The sequence below is a fragment of the Saccopteryx bilineata genome, chromosome 7, assembly GCF_036850765.1.
Source record: "Saccopteryx bilineata isolate mSacBil1 chromosome 7, mSacBil1_pri_phased_curated, whole genome shotgun sequence".
Taxonomy (NCBI): domain Eukaryota; kingdom Metazoa; phylum Chordata; class Mammalia; order Chiroptera; family Emballonuridae; genus Saccopteryx; species Saccopteryx bilineata.
Window position 1 is genome coordinate 98,987,076 of NC_089496.1, and position 22,164 is coordinate 99,009,239.

Sequence of the window (22,164 nt, forward strand, 5' to 3'; positions counted from 1 at the left end):
GTAACCCCTTGCTCGAGCCAGCGACCTTGGGCTCAAGCTGGTGAGTTTTTGCTCAAACCAGATGAGCCCGTGCTCAAGCTGGTGACCTCGGGGTCTCGAACCTGGGTCGTCAGCATCCCAGTTTGACGCTCTATCCACTGCCCCACCACCTGGTCAGGCAGTAATAATTTATTAAACCCATCAAACCATAAGAATGTTTTAAAAAGAGATATTGTTTAGAGTCTATGACTTGATATGCTGCCGGAAAAGCAGGTGTCACAGTGGGTCTTATTAAGCAATGTGGTGCTAGGTTCTCAAAATTATAAGCCATTCCAACCAACCCCACCTCTCAACTCAGCTATTTCATTTTAGGGACTCTGTTCTAAGAAAATGTTCTAAATTTGAAATGATTAATTTGAAAATATTTACCATAGCATTATGTACAGTATCTGCCTTGGAAAGCATCTAAATATCTACAATGAGAGAAACTCGGCTACAGTAGAATCCTTTGTCAGTCAGCTGTAATAAGGCCACTGGAATCTCGACAGAGAATAAATAATAACATGGGAACATTTGTATCCAACAGGGAAAGGGAGCAGGCCAAATTTAAAATATATGTATTATATTTATCACAACCCTATAGAACTATGCGAAGGAATTATGAGAAGAATAGCAGCCCTGACCAGGTTAGCTCAGTTGATGAGAACATCATCCCAACATGCTCAGGTTGTGGATTCAATCCCCAGTCAAGGCACAGACAAGACTCAACCAATGACGGCATGAATAAGTGGATCAACAAATCAAAGTTTCTCTTTCTCTTTCTCTCTAAAAGCCAATTAAATTTTTTTTTTAAAAGAATATCAATGTAGCCTGACCAGGCGGGGGCGCAGTGGATGGAGCATTGGATTGGGATGTTGAAGGACCCAGGTTCGAGACCCCGAGGTCGCCAGCTTGAGCATGGGCTCATCTGGCTTGAGCAAAAACTCACCAGCTTGGACCCAGGGTCGCTGGCTCCAGCAAGGGGTTACTCGGTCTGCTGAAGGCCCGCAGTCAAGGCACATATGAGAAAGCAATCAATGAACAACTAAGAGATCGCAACACGCAATGAAAAACTAATGATTGATGCTTCTCATCTGTCTCCATTCCTGTCTGTCTGTCCCTGTCTATCCCTCTGACTCTCTCTCTGTCTCTGTAAAAATAAAAACATTTTTAAAAAATTAAAAAAAAAGAATATCAATGTATACTGCTGTTGATGTGACATTATTAACAACTTGTATTTTGAGATTTTTTTTTATATTTTTATGAGCAGACTTTTTTTTTTTTATAAAGAAGCTCAGTCCAAGATTATGCAAGTCAAGCTGTGTTTCTCGTGAGCTTTTACTTGTTCACATTATGTGGGCTAATCTATATTCATGGCTTCCTTTGAATGCCAATTACCAGGGAGGTCACAGCCTAACACTGAACAACCCCTGTTCTGTAGAATTTCCTAAATGCTTCAAGGGTAGTTTGTAAGACTCTGCTTTGAGAACTGACTACTTACTACCTTTGAATTTCCTTGGCACATAGGAGAAGCTTGCATTCAAAGTAGATTTATCTTTGTGTGTGTGTTTGTATGTCACAGAGACAGAGACAGAGAGGGAGACAGAGAGAAGAACAGACAGGGAAAGACAGAGGAAGAGAGAGATGAAAAGCATCAATTCTTCATTGCAGCACCTTAGTTGTTCATTGATTGCTTTCTCATATATGCCTTGACTGGGGGGCTCCAGCAGAGTGAGTGACTCCTTGCTCAAGCCAGCGACCTTGGGCGCAAGCCAGCAACCTTAGACTTCAAACCAGTGACCTTTGAGCTCAAGCCAGCGACCATGGGGTCATGTCTATGATTCTACGCTTAAGCCACTGACCCTGCACTCAAGCTAGTGAGCCCATGCTCAAGCCAGATGAGGCCACACTCAAGCTGGTGACCTTGGGGTTTCACACCTGGGCCCTCTGCACCCTAGGCCGATGCTCCATCCACTGTGCCACCACCTGGTCAGGCTAGATTTATCTCTTATGTCTTGTCTATCCCTCATTCCCTTTTACCTTCTCTGGTCCAAAGAATTTGCATGCAAATGGTGCTGATTTTCTTTTAATGTTATGTTTTTAGATAATGGGCCTTGCCTGGGATATAGAAAACCAAACCAACCCTACAGATGGCTTTCCTACAAACAGGTAAGTGAAACCTATGTTTGGGACAGATTCTTTTGCTCATGTGATATCCTGAGCTAATTTGGTCTCCTCTGGGTCTTGACTACTTGTGTCTCCTTCTCTCTTCTGTCTCTCTCTTTTGTAGGTGTCTGATCGAGCGGAGTACCTGGGCTCCTGTCTTTTGCATAGAGGATATAAGCCCTCACCAGACCACTTTGTTGGCATCTTTGCTCAGAACAGGCCAGAGGTAACCTTGTTGGCATTGACTCAAGCAAATGAGTCAGGGCTAAGTCTAAAGACTTTAAACCCACCCCTAATCCAGTACTTGTTGATGACTTACCAAAGCTATTGAAAATCTCATATTCTTTAAATATTCTTCCCCTTGGAAGAGTTACACCTTGGGGCCTCCTTAAACCCTGGTTGAATGTGTAGTGCTCTAAGCGAAGTGACTAGACTTCTTTTATTTCCCAGCCCATTAAGAGTCATTTTAAGTCAGTCTGTTGGTTGCATGAGGAAAACAAGGAAGGTAAAAGGGACTGGACAATAAGAGCTTGAAGGTATTCTAGAGAAGGATGTATTCATATCAGAACTGGAACTTGCATGTTGTACCTGAAGTAAACCAAGGCATCCATTGCTGCTGGCCAGCAGATCTTAGACATTAAGATGATTGGAATTAATTTGTTACACCCAGTTTCAGTGAGAAGACATAGCCTTGAATCTAGATAGTTTAGAAACCTAACACCAAACCTAGTATATTAGTCTGCTCGGGCTGCCATAACAAAACACCAGAAACTGGTGGTTTAAGCAACAGAAATATATCTTCTAACAGTTCTGGAGGCTGGAAGTCCAAGATCAAGGTGTCAGCCAGTTCGGTTTCTCTTGGGGCCTTTCTTTTTGGCTTGCAGCTGGCTGCCTTCTCACTGTGTCCTTACATGACCCTTTTCCTGTCATCCCTGGTGTCTCTTCCTCCTCTAAGAAATGACATTAGTCATATTGGATTAGGACCCACCCTATGAACTCACTCAACCATAATTGCCTCCTTAAAGGCCCTATCTTTAAAATTAGTGGCATTGCAGGTTAGGGCTGCAGTTCAGCCCATAACCTCTGGACTCCTTCTCTGTCACTCTTCACGCCTCCTGATGGATATATACTTTGATGTCATTCTATCCTGCCTCTGTTCTTTCCCTGAATGCCTTCTTCTCTGCCTCCACCTCCACCTCCATGACCAAATCTTGCCAGTTCTTCAAAGCCCCGCCCAATTTTCATCCTTTTCCCCAAAGCACCCCTCCCCCCCGCAGAGCCTTGACCCTGCCCTTAAGAGTGACCTCTGCCTCCTTCAAACTCCCTCATGCTTTCCATATTCCTGTGGATAGAACTTATCACACTCTACCTTTGTATCCCGGTCTACCTTTGTATCACAGCTGTCTCTCTGCCTATCTTATCTCCTTTATTTAAGTGTACTTTGTAGCATGAGCAGTGGTAGTCCCTACAGCCTTACAGTGATTTTTTTTTTTAAATCAAATAACTATAAGATCTTTTACTGGCTCAATGACTAAGTTAATACTTTTCCCCTTCAAAGTGTTCTCTGGTCCTTACCTGCACTTCTCTTCATACAGTGGATCATCTCTGAGCTAGCCTGTTACACGTACTCCATGGTAGCCGTTCCCCTGTACGATACCCTGGGAGCAGACGCCGTCATCTACATTATCAACAAGGGTGAACCTTCACTATTACATTACAACTCGATTCTTTCCCAAAGCTGAGGACTTCCCCGATATCTGCTTTGGTTAGCAGACTTGGAATGCTGTGACCAGAAAAAATGCTCAAGTCTTGGCTGTCCTATAGGACCTACAATATAATTTATAGGGAAGTTGCCAAAAATATGCCCCGATAGAAGAGTCTGTGAAATGCTTTAAGGTGACATTGGATGGCAGTGTAGTTTAGAGATGAGACTTGACTTTGGCCACACTGGAGACAAGGCCAGAGTGGATGACTGAATCACTGCAGCTTTCACCCTCAGTGCCTGTTCTTGTAAATCTAAGTCAGTACAGTTAACCAGATTGTACCAATGTTTACAGCAGGGGTCCCCAAACTACGGCCAGCGGACCGCATGTGGCCCCCTGAGGCCATTTATCTGGCCCCCGCCACACTTCCGGAAGGGGCACCTCTTTCATTGGTGGTCAGTGAGAGGAGCACATTGACCATCTTATCAGCCAAAAGCAGGTCCATAGTTCCCATTGAAATACTGGTCAGTTTGTTGATTTAAATTTACTTGTTCTTTATTTTAAATATTGTATTTGTTCTCGTTTTGTTTTTTTACTTTAAAATAAGATATGTGCAGTGTGCATAGGGATTTGTTCATAGTTTTTTTTATAGTCCGGCCCTCCAACGGTCTGAGGAACAGTGAACTAGCCCCCTGTATAAAAAGTTTGGGGACCCCTGGTGTACAGTGAGTCTGTAGGGGAAAAAATGACCATTGTCAAATGAATACAACAAGTTCAACGGACAAGTAACAGCCCTTCCAAATTTCCAAGATGTTACATTCTGTAACAGAAATAACAGTCGATCCATTTGATCTATAGACACAGTCAGGCGTTTTCTGTCTGTGTAAAAAAGTATCAAAGCAAACGATAACATTTAGAATCCTAAAATGTTTGTCTGCTGAAGTTCCATGTGTCCCCTCCTTTCCATTCTTCCCCCTGCTCCCCTTCCCCAAATAAAACCCACCGACAGGACCACTGCTGAGTGACTCAGCAACAATTTGTGTCCTTGAGCGGAAGGAATTTTGTGGCTTCTCTGGAGACTGAACCGTGTTGGCAGCACAAAGGGAAGTCTGTGCTTCCGCTTCTGTTAGCTCCTATATATGTGCAGATATAATTAATGCCCTTTGGGGGACGCACTAGCTTGGACATTTTTAGAAATCCCTTCCCCCTCCCAGGCCGTCAGGTACCTAGCAGAGCAGGAAGCTGACCTCTGGCTCTGTTTCTGCTTCCAGCTGATATCGCCATAGTGATCTGTGACACCCCCCGAAAGGCCTCGGTCCTCCTGGAGAACGTGGAGAAGGGCCTCACTCCAGGCCTGACCACGATCATCCTCATGGATCCCTTCGAGGACGACCTGAAGCAGAGAGGGGAGAAGAGCGGGGTTGAGATCTTATCCTTCCTCGATGCCGAGGTAATGGGCTGAAATTCATCGCGCAGCCCCGGAGGGCTGCTCTGACCCCATGGGCAATGGGCTGGACATCTACGCCAGAGTGTGGGCTGTTGTCTTCCAGGGGTGGCAGGGCTCATGCTGTGAAACTTCGAGAATAATGTCCCCAAGACAGCTCAGAAACTGTGCCAGGGGAGGAGAAAGGTCTGAGGCTGGCGTACACAGGCTTCCGAGTGGGAATGTATAAGTGTTGGGGTCCGTGGTGGGGAAGGACTCGGTCTGGGAGCCAGGCAGTCTTAGTTAGGTGACCTTGGGAAGCTATTCTGGATCTCTCTTTGCCCTTCTGTGAAATGAGGATAAAATAGTCCCTACCTCACAGAGGGGCTAAAGAGTTTGCTGAATTAATATATAGAAAGTGCTCAGGACAGTGACTGGTACATAGTAAGCCTTGAAATGTCAACTCTACATAGTGTTGAAAAAGATTTAGTGATGGTCCTAAGTGACCGAACCTTAAAAGTATAGTGGGAAGTTTGGAACACTTGCGACCTGCCCTCCTTGTAATCTAGATAAACCTCATGTTTTTCCGTAAGGCTTCTGGGCTTGATCCAGGTTGAGATTTGGGTGACATTCCCCCAGATGTGTTCTCGTGGAAAAGGGAGAGGGTTGTATTTGTCACGAGTCTGTCCGTCTCAAGTAACGTCTTTCTTTCTTGGTTTTCTGTTTGTGTAGAATATAGGCAAGGAGAATTTCAGAAAACCCGTGGTAAGTTTTCTTCTGTTTGAATTGGGATCTTGCCTCGTTAACCCCCACAGTCCGGGGTAGACTAAGCTCCTGTGCTTCCCCCTCCAGCCTCCTGAACCAGAAGACTTGGGGATCATCTGCTTCACCAGCGGGACCACAGGTCAGTGCCCAGGAAGCTGTACCGGAGACCTCTGGTCAGCCAGAAACAGGGCGTGGGTCTCTGACCAGTGGTAGGCTGGAAAATAAACCATACAATGAACCCTGTCCTTAGGGGCTTACCACCCTCGGCTTTTGAGTATGGATACCCAAATAGAAAACTATTAAGTCTAAGCAAATAAACTTCATTGAGCATAGTAGGAGGTGTCCTCGTGCTACAGATGTCAGGGGTCTTAAAGATGGCATCAGAAAGTCAACGTTCTTCCCCAACCCACCACTCTCAACTTGACACCGCTAGAATGGTCCTTTAATCAAGGTATCCCAGGGACAGTTCTACACGGATCACTGTGCACCCTGTTCCTACCTGGCAGCTGTCTATCAATGAGAACTCTTAACAGCTTTTAATGTCCCTATGATGACCTACAGTCATATCCATTTCATTCTGCCCAGTTTCTAAGGTGATAGCTAGGTCACACTGTTAGAGCTGAAGTCTGAAAGATAAAAACAGCACAAGGAGTGGCGTGTCACTTGGATTTTTCTGTCCCACTGTATTGCTATCTGAGATCATGGCTGTGCCCTGTGGAAACGGTAGGAAGTTGTCAGCAGTAGACTCTCTGGGGGCATGAATCATTCAGAAGCAGAGTCATATGCCGTTCATACAAAGACACGGTGACAGGAGAAGCTCTTGGCTCTCTGGAATGGAGCCAATTGACAGTAAGCTTCTTATTTCAAAGCCAGAGGTTACCCATTAGCTACACAAAGGATCTTTCTACCTCTTATTTCCTGCAGGGGACCCCAAAGGAGCCATGATCACCCATCAAAATGTTGTTGCAAATGCTGCTGCTTTCCTCAAATGTGTGGAGGTCAGTTGGAAAAGAGGTCCTCATTAAAATGTGAATCTACCATAAAGTTATAATCTTGAAGTTAGATTTTAATCTTGAAGGCAGAGAAAAAAAAATGGTTATGGGCCTGAGTGTGGACTACTACTGTACATCACTGTGTGGAGGACCCTGCCTTTTCAGGCCTTGGCCTATAGGGTCACTGCAGCCCTCCACAATCCTGCTTACGTGGTGCTCCTGGGAGGAACTAGTTTTTAAAAAATCTTTTTTAATTTTAGGTGAGATTTAATTGACATCTAACTTTACAATAGTGTCAGGGGTACGATGTAATGATTCAACATTTATATGTATTGCACCAACGCTTCTCGCAGTAAGTCTAGTTAACATCTATCACCACACCTATTTATAGATTCTCTTTTCTTGCGACGAGGGCTTTTGAAATCGACTCTCTTACCCATTTTCAAATATACAGTAGAGTATCATTAACTGTGGTTAACAGGAGTAGTTCTCAACTCCCCTCTGGAAGAGAAGGTTGGCACTAATCCAATTGTGTCTCTCTGTTCCCCATCTTTAGTACACGTTTGCGCCCACCCCGGATGATGTGACCATATCCTACCTCCCCTTGGCTCATATGTTTGAGAGGGTTGTACAGGTGAGTGGCTCGCGTCCCTAGCGGGTACGTGGAAAGGGACACCTGACTTGCTGGTCCCACGTTTATTCCAAAGGCGGCTAGCTAACTCTGGCAGTCCTTTCTCTAACGTGAAGGGCACAGGCAGGGAGTCGGCTCAGCTGAGTCCGGGTCTCGGCACCGCCCCTACCTAGCTTGTGCTGGGCCTTCCTCTGTTGGGTCTGTGTGTGTCCAGTGGGCTCAGGCTTGCTCCTGCCTTCACGCCGTGTGCCTGCGAGTCGAGCGAGGTCAGAGTCATGAGCTTACTATCGGCCCTTACTTAATTCTGACCTGGGATAGGAGATATTTTCCTTCTTTTAAATTTTATTTTGGTTAGAATGTTTAAAGAGATCTAGGATTAGAGAATAGGAAATTCACTACAGGGAGGCAGAGAAGAAGCATTTGATCCAGGTAAGATATCCAGGGTGGTTGAGATAGAGTTGCCCAGGGTCATGTGTCCTGGAGGAGAGCTGCCCGTCTGGGAGTGGATGTGGGTGGACTCCCAGCTTTTTGGGCTGTTCTGAGGCCGGTTTGTGATCTGAGAGCAGTACTGGCCTTTCAAAGACACAGGTGGTAAGAAAGGCAAACTCCTCTCTCTGCACCCGGGATGTGGTCCTTTGGCTCTGAGCCTTCTTCTTTTTAAATTTTTTATTATTATTTTTGTGTGTGTGTGACAGAGACAGAGAAAGAGATGGAGAAAAGGACAGACAGACAGGAAAGGAGAGAAGCATCAATTCTTCTTTGCGGCTCCTTAGTTGTTCATTGATTGCTTTCTCATATGTGCTTTGATTGGGGAGTTACAGCAGAGTAAGTGACTCCTTGCTCAAGCCAGCAACCATGCACTCAAGCCAGATGAGCCCATGCTCAAGCTGGGGTTTTGAACCTGGATCATTAGTGTCCCAGTCTGATGCTCTGTCCACTGAACCAGCACCTGGTCAGACTGAGCCTTATTCTTAAATACTTCTTTGACCAGCTTCTCTGTTGATGCATGAAATGATAAATGAGAGATTCACTTCCTTGGACTAAAGTATTGATATCTGATTAATAAAATAGCAATTCTAATAAGCATATTTTTCATTTTTCTGAAATCGAGACGGTCTTACAATTATACACATATTCTAGTTGAACTGGCAGTGTTTTTCCCTAGTGCCAAAGCACTGAAAGGCACCATGAGCAGCCAAGTGTCCTGCGACACCCTCTTGAGGACAGTCCCCACCCACCCCCACTCGGAGCTGGTCCTTTGGCCCTGAGCCCTGCCCTTCGGTTTCGCTTCCAGGTTGTTGCGTACTCTTGTGGAGCCAAAGTTGGGTTCTTCCAGGGAGACATTCGGTTGCTGCCTGATGACATGAAGACTCTGAAGCCCACGATGTTCCCCGTGGTGCCTCGGCTCCTTAACAGGATCTATGATAAGGTGCGGCCCTGCTTTTGCTGGGCTGACTGAGGTGGAGGGACTGTCTGTGCTCAGGCCTGAGGCTCTTAGGGACTCTGCTGTTAAGAATTTGTCAACTTCCATTCCATCGCCACCCTCCCACCCCCGCTCCCGGTCCCTACACACACACACACACACACACACACACACACACTCTCTCTCTCTCTCTCTCTCTTTCTTTCTCTCTCTCTCTCTCTCTCTCTCCCTGCATGCATCTACTTACAGCCAACTTCCCGGGAAGTCGTTACTGTGATTCCATAACACCTACTGATTACAGAGCTTCTTGCTGGGGTCCCACAAGGTGTCTGGAGGCACTGGACCTCTGAATGCATGTACGTACTGAGTTCGCTGCTTTCTTCGTGTGGACATAATTCCCAGGGCTCTTTATTAGCCAGCAAACCGTTCACGATCGGGAGCGTCTTCCTCCTGAAGCCGGGTGGCAGCGTCTCTCGCTTACCGATGAGCCTTGGTGAGGATCTCCAATAGGTTTCCAACTCAAAGGAGTTATCACCCTGCAGGTTCAAAATGAAGCCAAGACACCCTTGAGCAAGTTCTTGTTGAACTTGGCTATTTCCAGTAAATTCAGTGAAGTGAAGAGGGGCATCATCAGGCGCGACAGTATCTGGGACAGGCTCATCTTTCGGAAGATCCAGGTAGGTTGTGTGGGTCCTGGACAGAGCCAGGCAAACCTCGAGGCTGCCATGGACTCCGTTCACCTTGCTTTCCCTCTGACGGTCAAGCGTCTCTTTAACTGGAGAGCCTTTCACGCTCTGTGTTCACCCACCCTTTGAGATCTCACTTGGGCCACGCTGTCACTCAAGGAAATTGGTCAAAATGCAGAAGACAGATTTTACTTTGGTTCCAGCACTCATATTTTTTTCAGATGGTTTGTTGAGATTCTAAGTAATTTGAAGGGACCAAACATACAAATTATATAAGAAAAAAAATTGTTTTTAATGCAGATCTGGCCTCAGTTATGGATAGTGGTGACAATAACAGTTAACATTTTCAAGTGCTTTTCCATGGTGCCTTATTCTAAGTGCTGGTAAATTTGCAAGTTTAACGCTCGTAACAACAGTGGGTGGGCTGTTCAAGGCATTTTGCAATGGAGGAAAAGGAAGCCAAGGGAGTGGGCTTCAGCGGGTCTTCTGTTTCCACTGAACAGGACAACCTGGGCGGGAAGGTTCGCATCATGGTCACTGGAGCCGCCCCCATCTCCTCTCCTGTCCTGACATTCCTCCGGGCGGCCTTGGGATGCTCGGTAAGCCAATCACTTATCTATCTATCTATCTATCTATCTATCTATCTATCTATCTATCTACTTTTTGTAGTCTGGGAGGTAAATGCATAGAGCAATACTTTCTTTTTCTTTCATTTTTTTACTCAGTGAGAGGAAGGGAGGCAGAGACAGACTCCCTCATGCACCCCGACCGGGATCCACCTGGCAAGCCCACCTGAGGGTGATGCTCTGCCCATCTGGGGTATTGCTCCATTGCTCAGCAACTGAGCTCTTCTTAGCACCTGAGGCAGAGGCTATGGAGCTAACTTGCTCCAATTGAGTCATGGCTGTAGGAGGGGAAGAGAGAGAGACAGAGAAACAAGAAGGGCAGGGATGGAGAAGCAGATGGGTGCTTCTCCTGTGTGCCCTAGGCTGGGAATCACACCTGGACATCCACACACTGGGTTGACTCTCTACCACTGAGTCAACCAGCCAGGGCCTAGAGCAATGCTTTCTATCTACTCATCTCCCCCAACCTGTGTTTCCATGTCCCAAAGTTTAATCAACCAAGCATCTTTGAAGACAACTTATTTCACTTTTGCAACAAACTATGCTCACTTTTTAAATAAAATTTAAAAACCAACTGGAAGATTCCAAAGAGAAAGTCACCTCAGAATCTCAAAATCAGGAGATAATATTCTTCTTCTAGTTACCTCTTGTGCATTCGTGTATAGAAACCTTTACACAAATGGCATCAGGCCTTGACAATACTTGTTAAACAGTGCCCTATAACCATCGCTTCCTGTCTAATAAATATCAACATAGTTTAATGATTAGGAATATTTTGGTGAATGTACCTAAATCATTAGTCTCCTATTGATGAACATCATTTGCTTATCTATTTTTTTTTTTGCTGTTATAATCAATGAAGTATACATAATAATGACACCTGTATATTCTTTAGTATTTATGCTATTATTAATTTGGGATAAATCCTGACAAGTAGGGATTTATTGGGTAAATTGTTGGAAGGAAATTGTGAGAAAGAGAGAGAGAGAGAGATAGGGACAGACAGACAGGAAGGGAGAGAGATGAGAAGCATCAAATCATAGTTGCGGCACCTAAATTGTTCATTGATAGCTTTCTCATTTGTGCCTTGAATGGGGACCTCCAGCCAAGTCAGTGACCTTGGGCTCAAGCCAGCAACCATGGGGTCATGTCTGTGATCCCATGCTAAAGCCAGTGACCTCACATTCAAGCTGGTGAGCCAGTGCTCATGCCGGGGTTTCAAACCTGAGTCCTCAGTGTCTCAGGCCAATGCTCTATCCACTGTGCCACCGCCTGATCAGGCTTGGAGTTGTTTGGTTTTTTTTGTAACACGTTAATGTAGATTATCAAATTTCCCTTCGTTAAGATCAGTCTCTTTATTTGTATTTTTTCTGAAATGAGAAGCTGGGAAGCAGAGAGATAGAGTCCCGCATGTGCTTGACCAGGATCCACCCAGCATGCCCACTAGGGGGTGATGCTCTGCCCATCTGGGGTGTTTCTGTGCTGCAACCAGAGCCATTCTAGCACCTGATGCAGAAGCCATGGAGCCATCCTCAGCGCCCAGGCCAACTTTGCTCCAATGGAGTCTTGGCTGCGGGAGGGGAAGAGAGAGAGAGAAAGGAGAGGGGGAAGGGTGGAAAAGCAGATGGGCACTTTTCCTGTGTGCCCTGATCAGGATTTGAACCCAGGACAGCCACACACCAGGCCGATGCTCTACCTTTGAGCCAACCAGCCAGGGCAGAATATCAGTCTTTTTTATACATTTCTGCAAATAATGCATGAGGCCTATTTTTCCATATTCTTGCCAGTGAAAGGGTTTGTTGGTCATTTAAATCTTAGCCCATCAGATACATGAAAAATCTAATTGGGGTTTTGTTTCTTTTATTAACACTGAACATCTTTTCTGTTGCTTATTGGCACTTGTATTTCTTCCATAAATTATTACTTCAATATCAAAAAATAGGCAAAAGATAATTTGGTTCTCTTTCATATTGCTCTCTAAAGTTCTTCATATCTTAATAATGCTGATTTTTGTTGTGTTAGAAATATTTTCCCTACTCTCATCTTTTGTCTCATGTATGGCTATATAAAAGTTTTACATGTTTAAGTAGTGAGACAGATTAATCTTTTCTATTTGTAGTTTTTGAATTGGTTAGACAGGCCTTCCTAACCCCCAATATTCACCAGGTTGTTTTCGTTCATGTTTTCGGGTAATCTTATGGTTTTACTTTTTTTCCAACCAACTCTCTGCTCCATCTGGAATTTCATACAAGGGATCGGACATGGATATTGTCTCTTTTTTGCCCCTCCCCCCACCCAAATGGCTAACTAGTTCATTCATTCGACAAACATGCAAAGCATGAATGTTACAGACAGCCTTGTCCTCATAGAGTGTCCCTTATCTGTATAACTAACATCAGAAAATGTTCTGCATTGATGCCAAGGCCAGAGGTCCTCTAGTCTTTCAAAGCAGCATCCTCTTGGCCATTCTTAATACTCTCCTCTCCGTCCGCCCCCAAAACTGACAGATCAGAAGGTCCTGTTCTCATGCTCCCCCCAGAAATGCCTTCCTCTCCATCGTTATCAACTCTGCCTCTCACAGCCACCCTCCCTCCACCCAATGCAGGAGCTCGGTCACTTGTTTTCTCCCACCAGCCTCTCTACTCAAGATTGTCCTCTAGACCAGTGGTCCCCAACCCCCAGGCCACAAACTGGTACTGGTCCGTGGGCCATTTGGTACCAGTCCGCAGAGTAAGAATAAATAACTTACGTTATTTCCATTTTATTTATATTTAAGTCTGAATAATGTTTTATTTTTAAAAAATGACCAGATTCTCTCTGTTACATTCATCTAAGACTCACTCTTGACTCTTGTCTCGGTCACGTGATACATTTATCCGTCCCACCCTAAAAGCCGGTCCTTGAAAATATTTTCTGACATTAAACTGGTCTGTGGCCCAAAAAAGATTGGGGACCACTGCTCTAGACCAGGGGTTGGCAAACTGCAGCGCGGCTCAAGCCTGGCCCACTGTGGCACACAGTCATTCCTGCTCTCTCACATATTATCTACTGCTGCTTTCTTGCTACATTGACAGAATTACTGTATTTTTTGCTCCATAAGATGCACTTTTTCTACCCTAAAAGTGGAGGGGAAAATGCCCGTGTGTCTTATGGAGCAAAAAATCCGTTATTTTATTAAATATTTTAACACATCAGGCCCTGGCTGTTTGGCTCAGTGGTAGAGCGTCAGCCTGGCGTGCAGGAGTCCCAGGTTCGATTCCCTGCCAGGGCACACAGGAGAAGCGCCCATTTGCTTCTCCACCCCTCCCCCTTTTCTTCCTCTCTGTCTCTCTCTTCCCCTCCCGCAGCCAAGGCTCCATTGGAGCAAAGTTGGCCCAGGCACTGAGGATGGCTCCATGGCCTCTGCCTCAGGTGCTAGAATGGCTCTGGTTGCAACAGAGCAACGCCCCAGATGGGCAGAGCATCGCCCCCTGGTGGGCATGCCAGGTGGATCCCAGTCGGGCGCATGCGGGAGTCTGTCTGACTGCCTCCCCGTTTCCAACTTCAGAAAAATACAAAAAAAAATAATAAATTATTTTTTTTAACACATCATTTGGTTCAGAATACTTTTTTTTTCTTATTTTCCTCCTTAAAACCCTCGGTGTAGGCCCTGGCCGGTTGGCTCAGTGGTAGAGCGTCGGCCTAGCGTGCGGAGGACCCAGGTTCGATTCCCGGCCAGGGCACACAGGAGAAGCGCCCATTTGCTTCTCCACCCCTCCGCCGCGCCTTCCTCTCTGTCTCTCTCTTCCCCTTCCACATCCATTGGAGCAAAGATGGCCCGGGCGCTGGGGATGGCTCTGTGGCCTATGCCTCAGGCGCTAGAGTGGCTCTGGTCGCAACATGGCGACGCCCAGGATGGGCAGAGCATCGCCCCCTGGTGGGCAGAGCATCGCCCCTGGTGGGCGTGCCGGGTGGATCCCGGTCGGGCACCTGCGGGAGTCTGTCTGACTGTCTCTCCCTGTTTCCAGCTTCAGAAAAATGCAAAAAAAAAAAAAAAACAACAAAAAATAACCCTCAGTGTATCTTATGGTTAGGTGCCCCTTATGGAGGGAAAAATACAGTAAGTAGTTGAGAGACAAACCACGTGGCTCACAAGGCTAAAATATTTACCATCTGGTCCTATCCAGAGAGAGCTTGCCCACCCCCGTTCTGCACCACAGCCGGAGCTGTTTCCCTTTCAAAATGCTGCTTCAGAGACCTGCTCTCGTCCTGTCTTGCCGCAGGGCATGGCCAGCTCCTGCTTTAGCGCGAGTCAGTCTCAAAGGCCTTCTTTGGTTTTCCCAGGTATTTGAAGCTTACGGTCAAACAGAATGCACTGCTGGCTGCACCTTTACAACACCTGGGGACTGGAAACCAGGTGGGTTCTCTGCCCACTGGGTGGGAGGTGTGGTGGGTGGGAGAAGGGCTCTGAGTGAACTTGCACGTGTGAATTTGGGTAAGCTTAGTTTTGCACATCTGGATGGATGTGCAAAAGCCAACTCAGGTTTTGGTCCAGGCTTTCTTATCTTGGCAGATGACTTTTTCAGTCTCTTTTTGTTTAGAGCCCGCCCATAAATATCTCTGAATCGTGCCCGGGGTTATCATTGTGCACGGTTTCCCCGCTGACTCCACGTGCTGTGTTCTAGGCCACGTCGGAGTCCCCCTGGCTTGCAATCATGTGAAGTTGGAAGACGTGCCCGACATGAACTACTATTCAGTGAACAGCGAAGGAGAGGTAGGTAGGGTGTGCCCGGTAGTCACGTCCTGGCAATCATGGTGGGACGTTTGAATCAGGAAGAGCACACAATTGTGAGCGGGCTTGGGTCTGACTCCTTGGAGATCTGGGGTGGGGAACTGAGTGTTTCTGAGCCTCACTTTCCCATCCCCCACAACGGGAATTACAGAGGGGTGCTCTTTTCACTGTAGCTGAAACCAGCAAATGACCTAAGTGTGGGAGCAAGTGTTTTATAGAATGCCTAGGCCTTTGCTGGTATCACCACTTTGTACCGTCTGGTGTGCAGATCTGCATCAAAGGCACCAACGTGTTCAAAGGCTACCTGAAGGACCCCATGAAGACAGAGGAAGCCCTGGACAAAGATGGCTGGCTTCACACAGGAGACATCGGTCGCTGGCTCCCGGTGGGTGTTTTTTTAAAGCTTCTGGGAGTGGAAACCCGTGCTTCAGGTCTGGGGGTGGAGGAGGAGGAAGGGGACCATCTGCTTATCAACAAGCTGGGCAGAGATCTGAGTGGAGTACTCTGCTGAGTTGGCGTGACTCACTTAACCATGGAATAGATTTGCTTATAGCTGGAGGAAAATTAGGTGACTTTTCCAGAAAGAAAAAAAGAAGTGTAGCAGTCTGATTGTTGTTTGTTTACTTTTCTTGAGACAGAAATTGTGATTTGATAACTCCATGGCCTCATAACAATTTGCCTTTTATAAGGTTCAAAGAGATACATTCCACCTAATATGTAGAGACGTATCAAAAGAAGGAAGCAAGATTTCTAAACTAGCTGTGTGCAGAGGCTCTGTTTTACTTCTCATTGACCTTTACTGCCACTCTCTGTGGAAGATATGGAAACGTTACTTTTAAAGCGTAGCTTGGTGACAAACAACGATCAGTAGCCTCTGTCCACCCCCTGTTTTCCTGAGAAAAGAAGGAATTACTGCATCACTGCGATGGAGATGTAGATGCCCTGCAGCGATTTTCCAAGGTCTCCTCTCTGGAAAGTTCTTGTCTACTATGAGCTGGGAGAGGGGACTGTAGCCAGGTCTGACACTCTTTTCTGGTTCAATATTCTCAAGATTTAAGTGATGTTTACAGAACATTTAGTGATAACTCCAGGAACACTGGTCCTAATGATGTATTTCATAGATTTGGGTCTAGCAGTACTATGCTAACATACTTATTTCTGTATAAGAGTTCTCTGCTCTAAAAAAGCATAGGATGTAGGCAATAGATGTGTCACCGCACTAGAATTGTAAAGGGCTGAGCCGTCTTCATCACTTTTAGATGTCTGTTAGGCTGAATGGATGCCTAATTTCTTAAGTGAGCCTTGTTGATGGTCCCAGGGTTGGCTCGGTCTCCTGCCCTACTTAGGGTGTGATCATGTGTACTGTATTTGCCACTCGTCCCAATTCTGCAGTTCAAATCTCTAAGACCCTAAGCTCCTCAGACGAATTAGCTCAGAGAAATGAAGCTGCAAACGACCTCTGGTCGCTGGTCAGAGAGCCCTCCCCAGTCCTGCTTCCGACCTAACAAGTGCAGTTACTGATCTGCTTGCACCGCATTAGAACAGAGGCACTGTTTCAGCCTGCCCCCAGATCTCACAGAAGGAATACAGAAAGCGGACTGGAGGACAGCGACATCTAACTTATTCAAAATTCTTTTTTTTTTTTTTTTTTTAAAACAGACAGAGAGTCAGAGAGAGGGATAGAGAGGGACAGACCAACAGGAGCAGAGAGAGATGAGAAGCATCAATCATTAGTTTTTTGTTGTGGCACCTTAGTTGTTCATTGATTGCTTCCTCATATGTGTCTTGACTGAGGGGCTACAGCAGACCAAGTGACCCCTTGCTCAAGCCAGCGACCTTGGGTCCAAGCTGGTGAGCTTTGCTCAAACCAGATGAGCCCGCGCTCAAGCTGGAAAGCTTGGGGTCTCAAACCTAGGTCCTCCGCATCCCAGTCTGACGTTCTATCCACTGCACCACCGCCTGGTCAGGCTCAAAATTCTTAATTTTCTTGAACCTGGGTCCTCCGCATCCCAGTCTGATGCTCTATCCACTGTGCCACCGCCTGGTCAGGCTCAAAATTCTTAATAAAAGATCATTCCTTCCCTGTTTCCGGGAGCTCTAGAGATGGAGTCATGGGAAAATAAGTTATGGGAAATTTAGGGCTGCAAAATTTCTTCAGTAGACAAGGCAACCATTTGCACAACCCCAGCAGGTCCCGGGCACTTATGCTCAGGCTGCACATGGATTCCCCAAATAGATATACAGAATATATATAGATGTGCAGAATAGATGGGTTCCTGCTACTTCCCTCCCCCTTCCTCAAAGCCAAGACTGAGAAATGAAAGATTGCCCAAAGGTCTGTGGAGAAGTCAAGTTTAAAGAAAGGAGATACCTGTGACTTCAGTACTTTCTCCAACGATGCCAGCCACAGAGGGCTCAAAGACACTGATGCTGTCACCTGTCTGTCTCTCATAGAACGGAACCCTGAAGGTCATCGACCGGAAAAAGAACATCTTCAAGCTGGCCCAAGGGGAATACATCGCTCCAGAGAAGATAGAAAATATCTACATCAGGAGTAGAGTGGTGCTGCAGGTGTTTGTGCACGGGGAGAGTTTACGGGTAAGATGTTGTTTTAACAACAGCCATTTCGGGCAGAGACTAAGGCGGACCCCAGCAGCTACGGGAAATCTGTTTAGCTAGGCTTACGATGAAAAGGTCTGAGCTTAGGAAACTAAAGCAATAAAGCATTTCAAGTCTCAAATAAGACAATATCAATGAAAATAATTTTTTGAAATTAGGATGGACTCTGTAAACAAGTCAGTGGAATTGTTGAACATTTATACTGAAGGGTAGCCATTCAGGAAAAAGAGACCCACATTGAATTTAGTTTCCACTGCAGTAGAAGTCCCTTGGCACAAACTGTTTTGTAAATACTGCGCTGAAACTTAGCTTTCTGGGAGTGGGGGAGAGTTGATACGGACAGGCCAGAGATGCTTTAAGTATCATGTAGAACACCACTTTTTTTTTTAATATTTTTTTAATAATTTTTTAAAAAGAATTTATTCAATTTTTTTTTCAGAGAGGGGAGGGGGGGGAGAGAGGGGGGTGGAGCAGGAAGCATCAACTCCCACATGTGCCTTGACCAGGCAAGCCCAGGGTTTCGAACCAGCGACCTCAGTGTTCCAGGTTGACGCTTTATCCTGCTGTGCCACCACAGGTCAGGCAGAACACCACTTCTTTTTGAACAATCAAATTTGGGTAGAATATTTGTGTAAAGGGAAAATGGGATTACAGTTCCAGGAGAGTTTGAAAGTCTGGTGAGGAACGAGGAGCATTACTAGTACTGCATTTGAGGTCTGGGGAAAAGACGTTTCAAAGATCTGAGCCCACTTTCTTGCCCCGCTGGGAGACACCAGTAGAATGGTTCTCACATGCCCGTTCCCTCCCTAGTCCTCCTTAGTAGCAGTGGTGGTTCCTGACCCAGATGTGCTTCCCTCGTTTGCGGCCAAACTTGGGGTGAAGGGCTCCTTTGAAGAAATGTGCCAAAACCAAGTAAGTCTCGCTTAGCAAAGCTTTGTGGACCCCCTGGGGGCCCGCTGTGGGAGAGGGGAGGCCCCAGTAGCCCAGGCAGCCGTGAGTTCCCCAGAGCTTTCTGTCTGGAGGAACCCTCTTCCTGAATTTGTGGTAGGTGGCTGAACCCTAAATAGATTGACTGATGTTATGAGATTAGAGGACAGGCTGGGGAGTTGAAAAATAACAACAGCAAACCCTATTCTTTTTATAGTAACGTGTTCTTTGTAGGAAGCAAAATTGGAAAAGAGAAAAAAAATTTAAATACCATTCGGAGAAAACCCCTTTAAAATTTAGAGTTGCCTTTTCTTCTCATTCTTTTTTTCTCTTTGAGCGACATGGGGCCTAAGAGACGCTTACACATATGCACTCTCCTGTCCTGCTTACCGCCCAGCGGGCTTTTTGTACAGGTTTGAGTTGATTCGTGCTTAGCTCGTCACTTACACTCTTTTTCAAATGGCCATGCTTTAAGCCACGTTTTATATCCTCAGGTTGTAAAGGGAGCCATTTTGGAAGACATGCAGAAAATTGGGAAAGAAGGTGGCCTTAAATCCTTCGAACAGGTGTGTACTGCTGGTGTGCCCGTGGCCTCTCAAGTCACACTGGAAGGTTCCAGGTTGTATTTATAATGGGATTTACATGTCCAGTTGCCAAGGGATTGGTTTGAGAGTTTGCCCCGTGCACCCATTAGCTATATGTGGCGGTGACCTTCTCCATGCATTATCCCTTCTCCTTACTCGTTTCTTCCCCAAATTACAAGTGTGGGAGAATGGGCCTGTGTTTCTCGTCTCTTTCTTTTTATCACTTTGCCAATCCCTCTTTCACAAGGTGAAATATTCTTTAAGGTTCTTCACAGAGCACTTAGAGGGCTCTGCAGAAAAGTCCAAATCAATAATGAGAGTGTGTGTGTGTGTGTGTGTGTGTGTGTGTGTGTGTGAGTGTGTGATCTTCTCTTCTAGGTCAAAAGCATCCTTCTCCACTCAGAACCATTTTCCATTGAAAATGGGCTCCTGACTCCAACATTGAAGGCAAAGCGGGGCGAACTTGCCAAGTACTTTCAGACCCAAATCAACAGCTTGTACGAGAGTCTCCAGGAGTGAAGGTACCGGCAGCGGAAGGGGCTTGGGGTCACCTGCCTCCTGGCCAAATGGGTCAAAAACGAACCCGATGTTCATTGTCTGTCTCTTCTCCTGTCTGTTGTTCTAGCTACTCAATTATAAAACTATAGTTTGGGGGCTTTTAAACTTACAACATGGAAGCTCAACTCCGTACTAAATAAACCTTGTCCTTTCCATCATAAATGTGGCTGACGTTTAGGATTTTGGGCTACTTTTGTCAACATACCTTTCTTCAAGGTCCATTCATAGTCTCCGTCCCTTCCTCGTGATCTCCAACCTGTGTAACTGACCGCGAGGTCAAGAACCAAAGGGACCCTTTGTAACTTCTTTCTTGTTCTCCGGTAAAACTTAACTTGTCAACAGTCCCAACCTTAGGCTTCCCAGTGTTCAAGTTCAGAGACTTTTAAGTTCCAAAAAGCTGTTTCCAGTTCGTTTTCTAACTACTCCACAAAACCTTTAAACATTTCAAATCAGTCCTGTTACTTGTGTCTTGGGAGACAGACTTCTCCTAGGCACCTGTGCCTACACAGCCATCTGTGGACGGAAGGGAAGTCTGGTCACACGGAAAAGTTCCTAGCCTTTCTAGTTTCACTGACACGGGAGGATTATGGGCCTATGACGATTGTTTGAAAACAACATTCTGAAAGTGTTACCTACAGTGATAGGTAACTACCACTGGTGACGAAATCTGTTCCCTGCAGTTTGCAGCTGAGCCGGAAGCCGTGGGGGAAGGAGCTGAATCAACATCAAGTGCACTTTCCAGTGAAGGAAGCCCTGCACTGAGCACAGCCTCCCAAATGGAGGAGCAGAGCCCGAGCCCCACCCTGGGGAAGCCCGAGCCCCACCCCAGGGAAGCCGGGCGTCTGCACTGGGCAGGCTGCTCTTCCAGGAGGGAGCCCACTCACCTTCTCCCCTGAACCCCACCCAGGTCCTGCTCTTGTTTACCCCCACAGCACACGTGTTGGTTCCACTTGTAAATGTACAGTCTTTAAGATAATAAACTATTGCAAATACTTACCTCATGGTGTCCGTTTCCTCTAAGACCGTGATGAGAATTGGCCTCTGACAAGGACCACGTGACAATCGTATTAGCCAGAGGCTCTCAGATTCGACTGCAACTGGGAGTTTAAAAAGATACCAACACCTGTGATTTGGGCTGGAATGGTCAGAAAAAAGTTTAAACCTGGGAGTTTAAAAAGATACCAACACCTGTGATTTGGGCTGGAATGGTCAGAAGTACAGCCAAGGGATATTGATTGGAATAGTATGGCCTGGGGTACAGCGGGTATTGATTGGAAGGGCCTGGGGTACAGCCTAGCGCAGGCATCCCCAAACTATAGCCGGTGGGCCACATACAGCCCCCTGAAGCCATTTATCTGGCCCCCCACCGCACTTCCAGAAGGGGCACCTCTTTCATTGATGGTCAGTGAGAGGAGCACTGTATGTGGCGGCCCTCCAATGGTCTGAGGGACAGTGAACTGGCCCCCTGTGTAAAAAGTTTGGGGACCCCTGGCTAGGGTATTGATTGGAACGGTCTGGGGTACAGCCTAGGGTATTGATTGGAATGGTCAGAGGTACAGCCAAGGGATATTGATTGGAATGGTCAGAGGTACAGCCAAGGGATATTGATTGGAATGGTCAGAGGTACAGCCAAGGGATATTGATTGGAATGGTCTGGGGTATAGCTTAGGGTAGTGATTGGAATGGCCTGGGGCACAGCCCAGGCACTGGAATTTTTTAAAGGTCTCCAGGTGATTCTAGTATGCAGATATTTGCAAACTACTGGAGGAGTCCTGGCGGGACAGCTCAGTTGGTTGGAGCATCATCCCAGAGCACAGACATTGCCGGTTTGATACCCTGGTCAGGGCGCATACAGGAGCAGCTTGATGTTCCTGTCTCTCTCTCTCTCTCAAATAAATAAAAAGGAAAAAAGATAACTACTGGAGGAAACTGCTACATTGAGAGGACCAGGCCTTACTCCACAGCTGTGAACAAAACAGCCGAGTCCAGTTTCCATTTCTTACTGTACCGTTTGACAGGCTCTAAGTAACCTTGAAATGTTCCTGTCACCGAAACAGAGCTAAGGGGAACGTTCCTGGATGGGCGTGGCCATTCTCAGCCCAGGGATGAAGGAATGCCTCTTCTTCAGTTGCTGAAACAAAAGGGAAGGCGGGAATGAACTGACAGGTCCCACCAGTCTGGCGCCCGGACCACCCCTCATGCCCACCCCTCACTCCCTCCCACCGACCTGCGCTGTCCTGCTGTTCCTCACACACTCCAGCCTGTACTACTC

At 46.4% G+C, this 22,164-nt stretch overlaps 1 protein-coding gene across 3 annotated transcripts in view; it reads left to right on the plus strand.

Annotated features, from left to right (window-relative positions):
- The window catches only part of ACSL5 (acyl-CoA synthetase long chain family member 5), a 56,061-nt gene extending 35,177 nt beyond the window's left edge, over positions 1–20,884 (plus strand). For all 3 annotated transcript variants that reach the window (XM_066238649.1, XM_066238647.1, XM_066238650.1), the window contains 19 exons: positions 2,123–2,187; positions 2,309–2,410; positions 3,780–3,879; positions 5,159–5,337; positions 6,043–6,075; positions 6,163–6,214; positions 7,000–7,073; positions 7,624–7,701; positions 8,993–9,127; positions 9,664–9,798; positions 10,311–10,406; positions 14,757–14,829; positions 15,098–15,186; positions 15,473–15,589; positions 17,659–17,802; positions 18,634–18,735; positions 19,245–19,316; positions 19,713–19,855; positions 20,573–20,884. In XM_066238649.1, the coding sequence (XP_066094746.1) occupies positions 2,123–2,187; positions 2,309–2,410; positions 3,780–3,879; positions 5,159–5,337; positions 6,043–6,075; positions 6,163–6,214; positions 7,000–7,073; positions 7,624–7,701; positions 8,993–9,127; positions 9,664–9,798; positions 10,311–10,406; positions 14,757–14,829; positions 15,098–15,186; positions 15,473–15,589; positions 17,659–17,802; positions 18,634–18,735; positions 19,245–19,316; positions 19,713–19,853 (1,787 nt within the window). In that variant the 3' untranslated portion in view covers positions 19,854–19,855; positions 20,573–20,884. The remainder of the gene's footprint in view (positions 1–2,122; positions 2,188–2,308; positions 2,411–3,779; positions 3,880–5,158; positions 5,338–6,042; positions 6,076–6,162; positions 6,215–6,999; positions 7,074–7,623; positions 7,702–8,992; positions 9,128–9,663; positions 9,799–10,310; positions 10,407–14,756; positions 14,830–15,097; positions 15,187–15,472; positions 15,590–17,658; positions 17,803–18,633; positions 18,736–19,244; positions 19,317–19,712; positions 19,856–20,572) is intronic.
- The last annotated feature ends 1,280 nt before the right edge of the window (positions 20,885–22,164 follow it).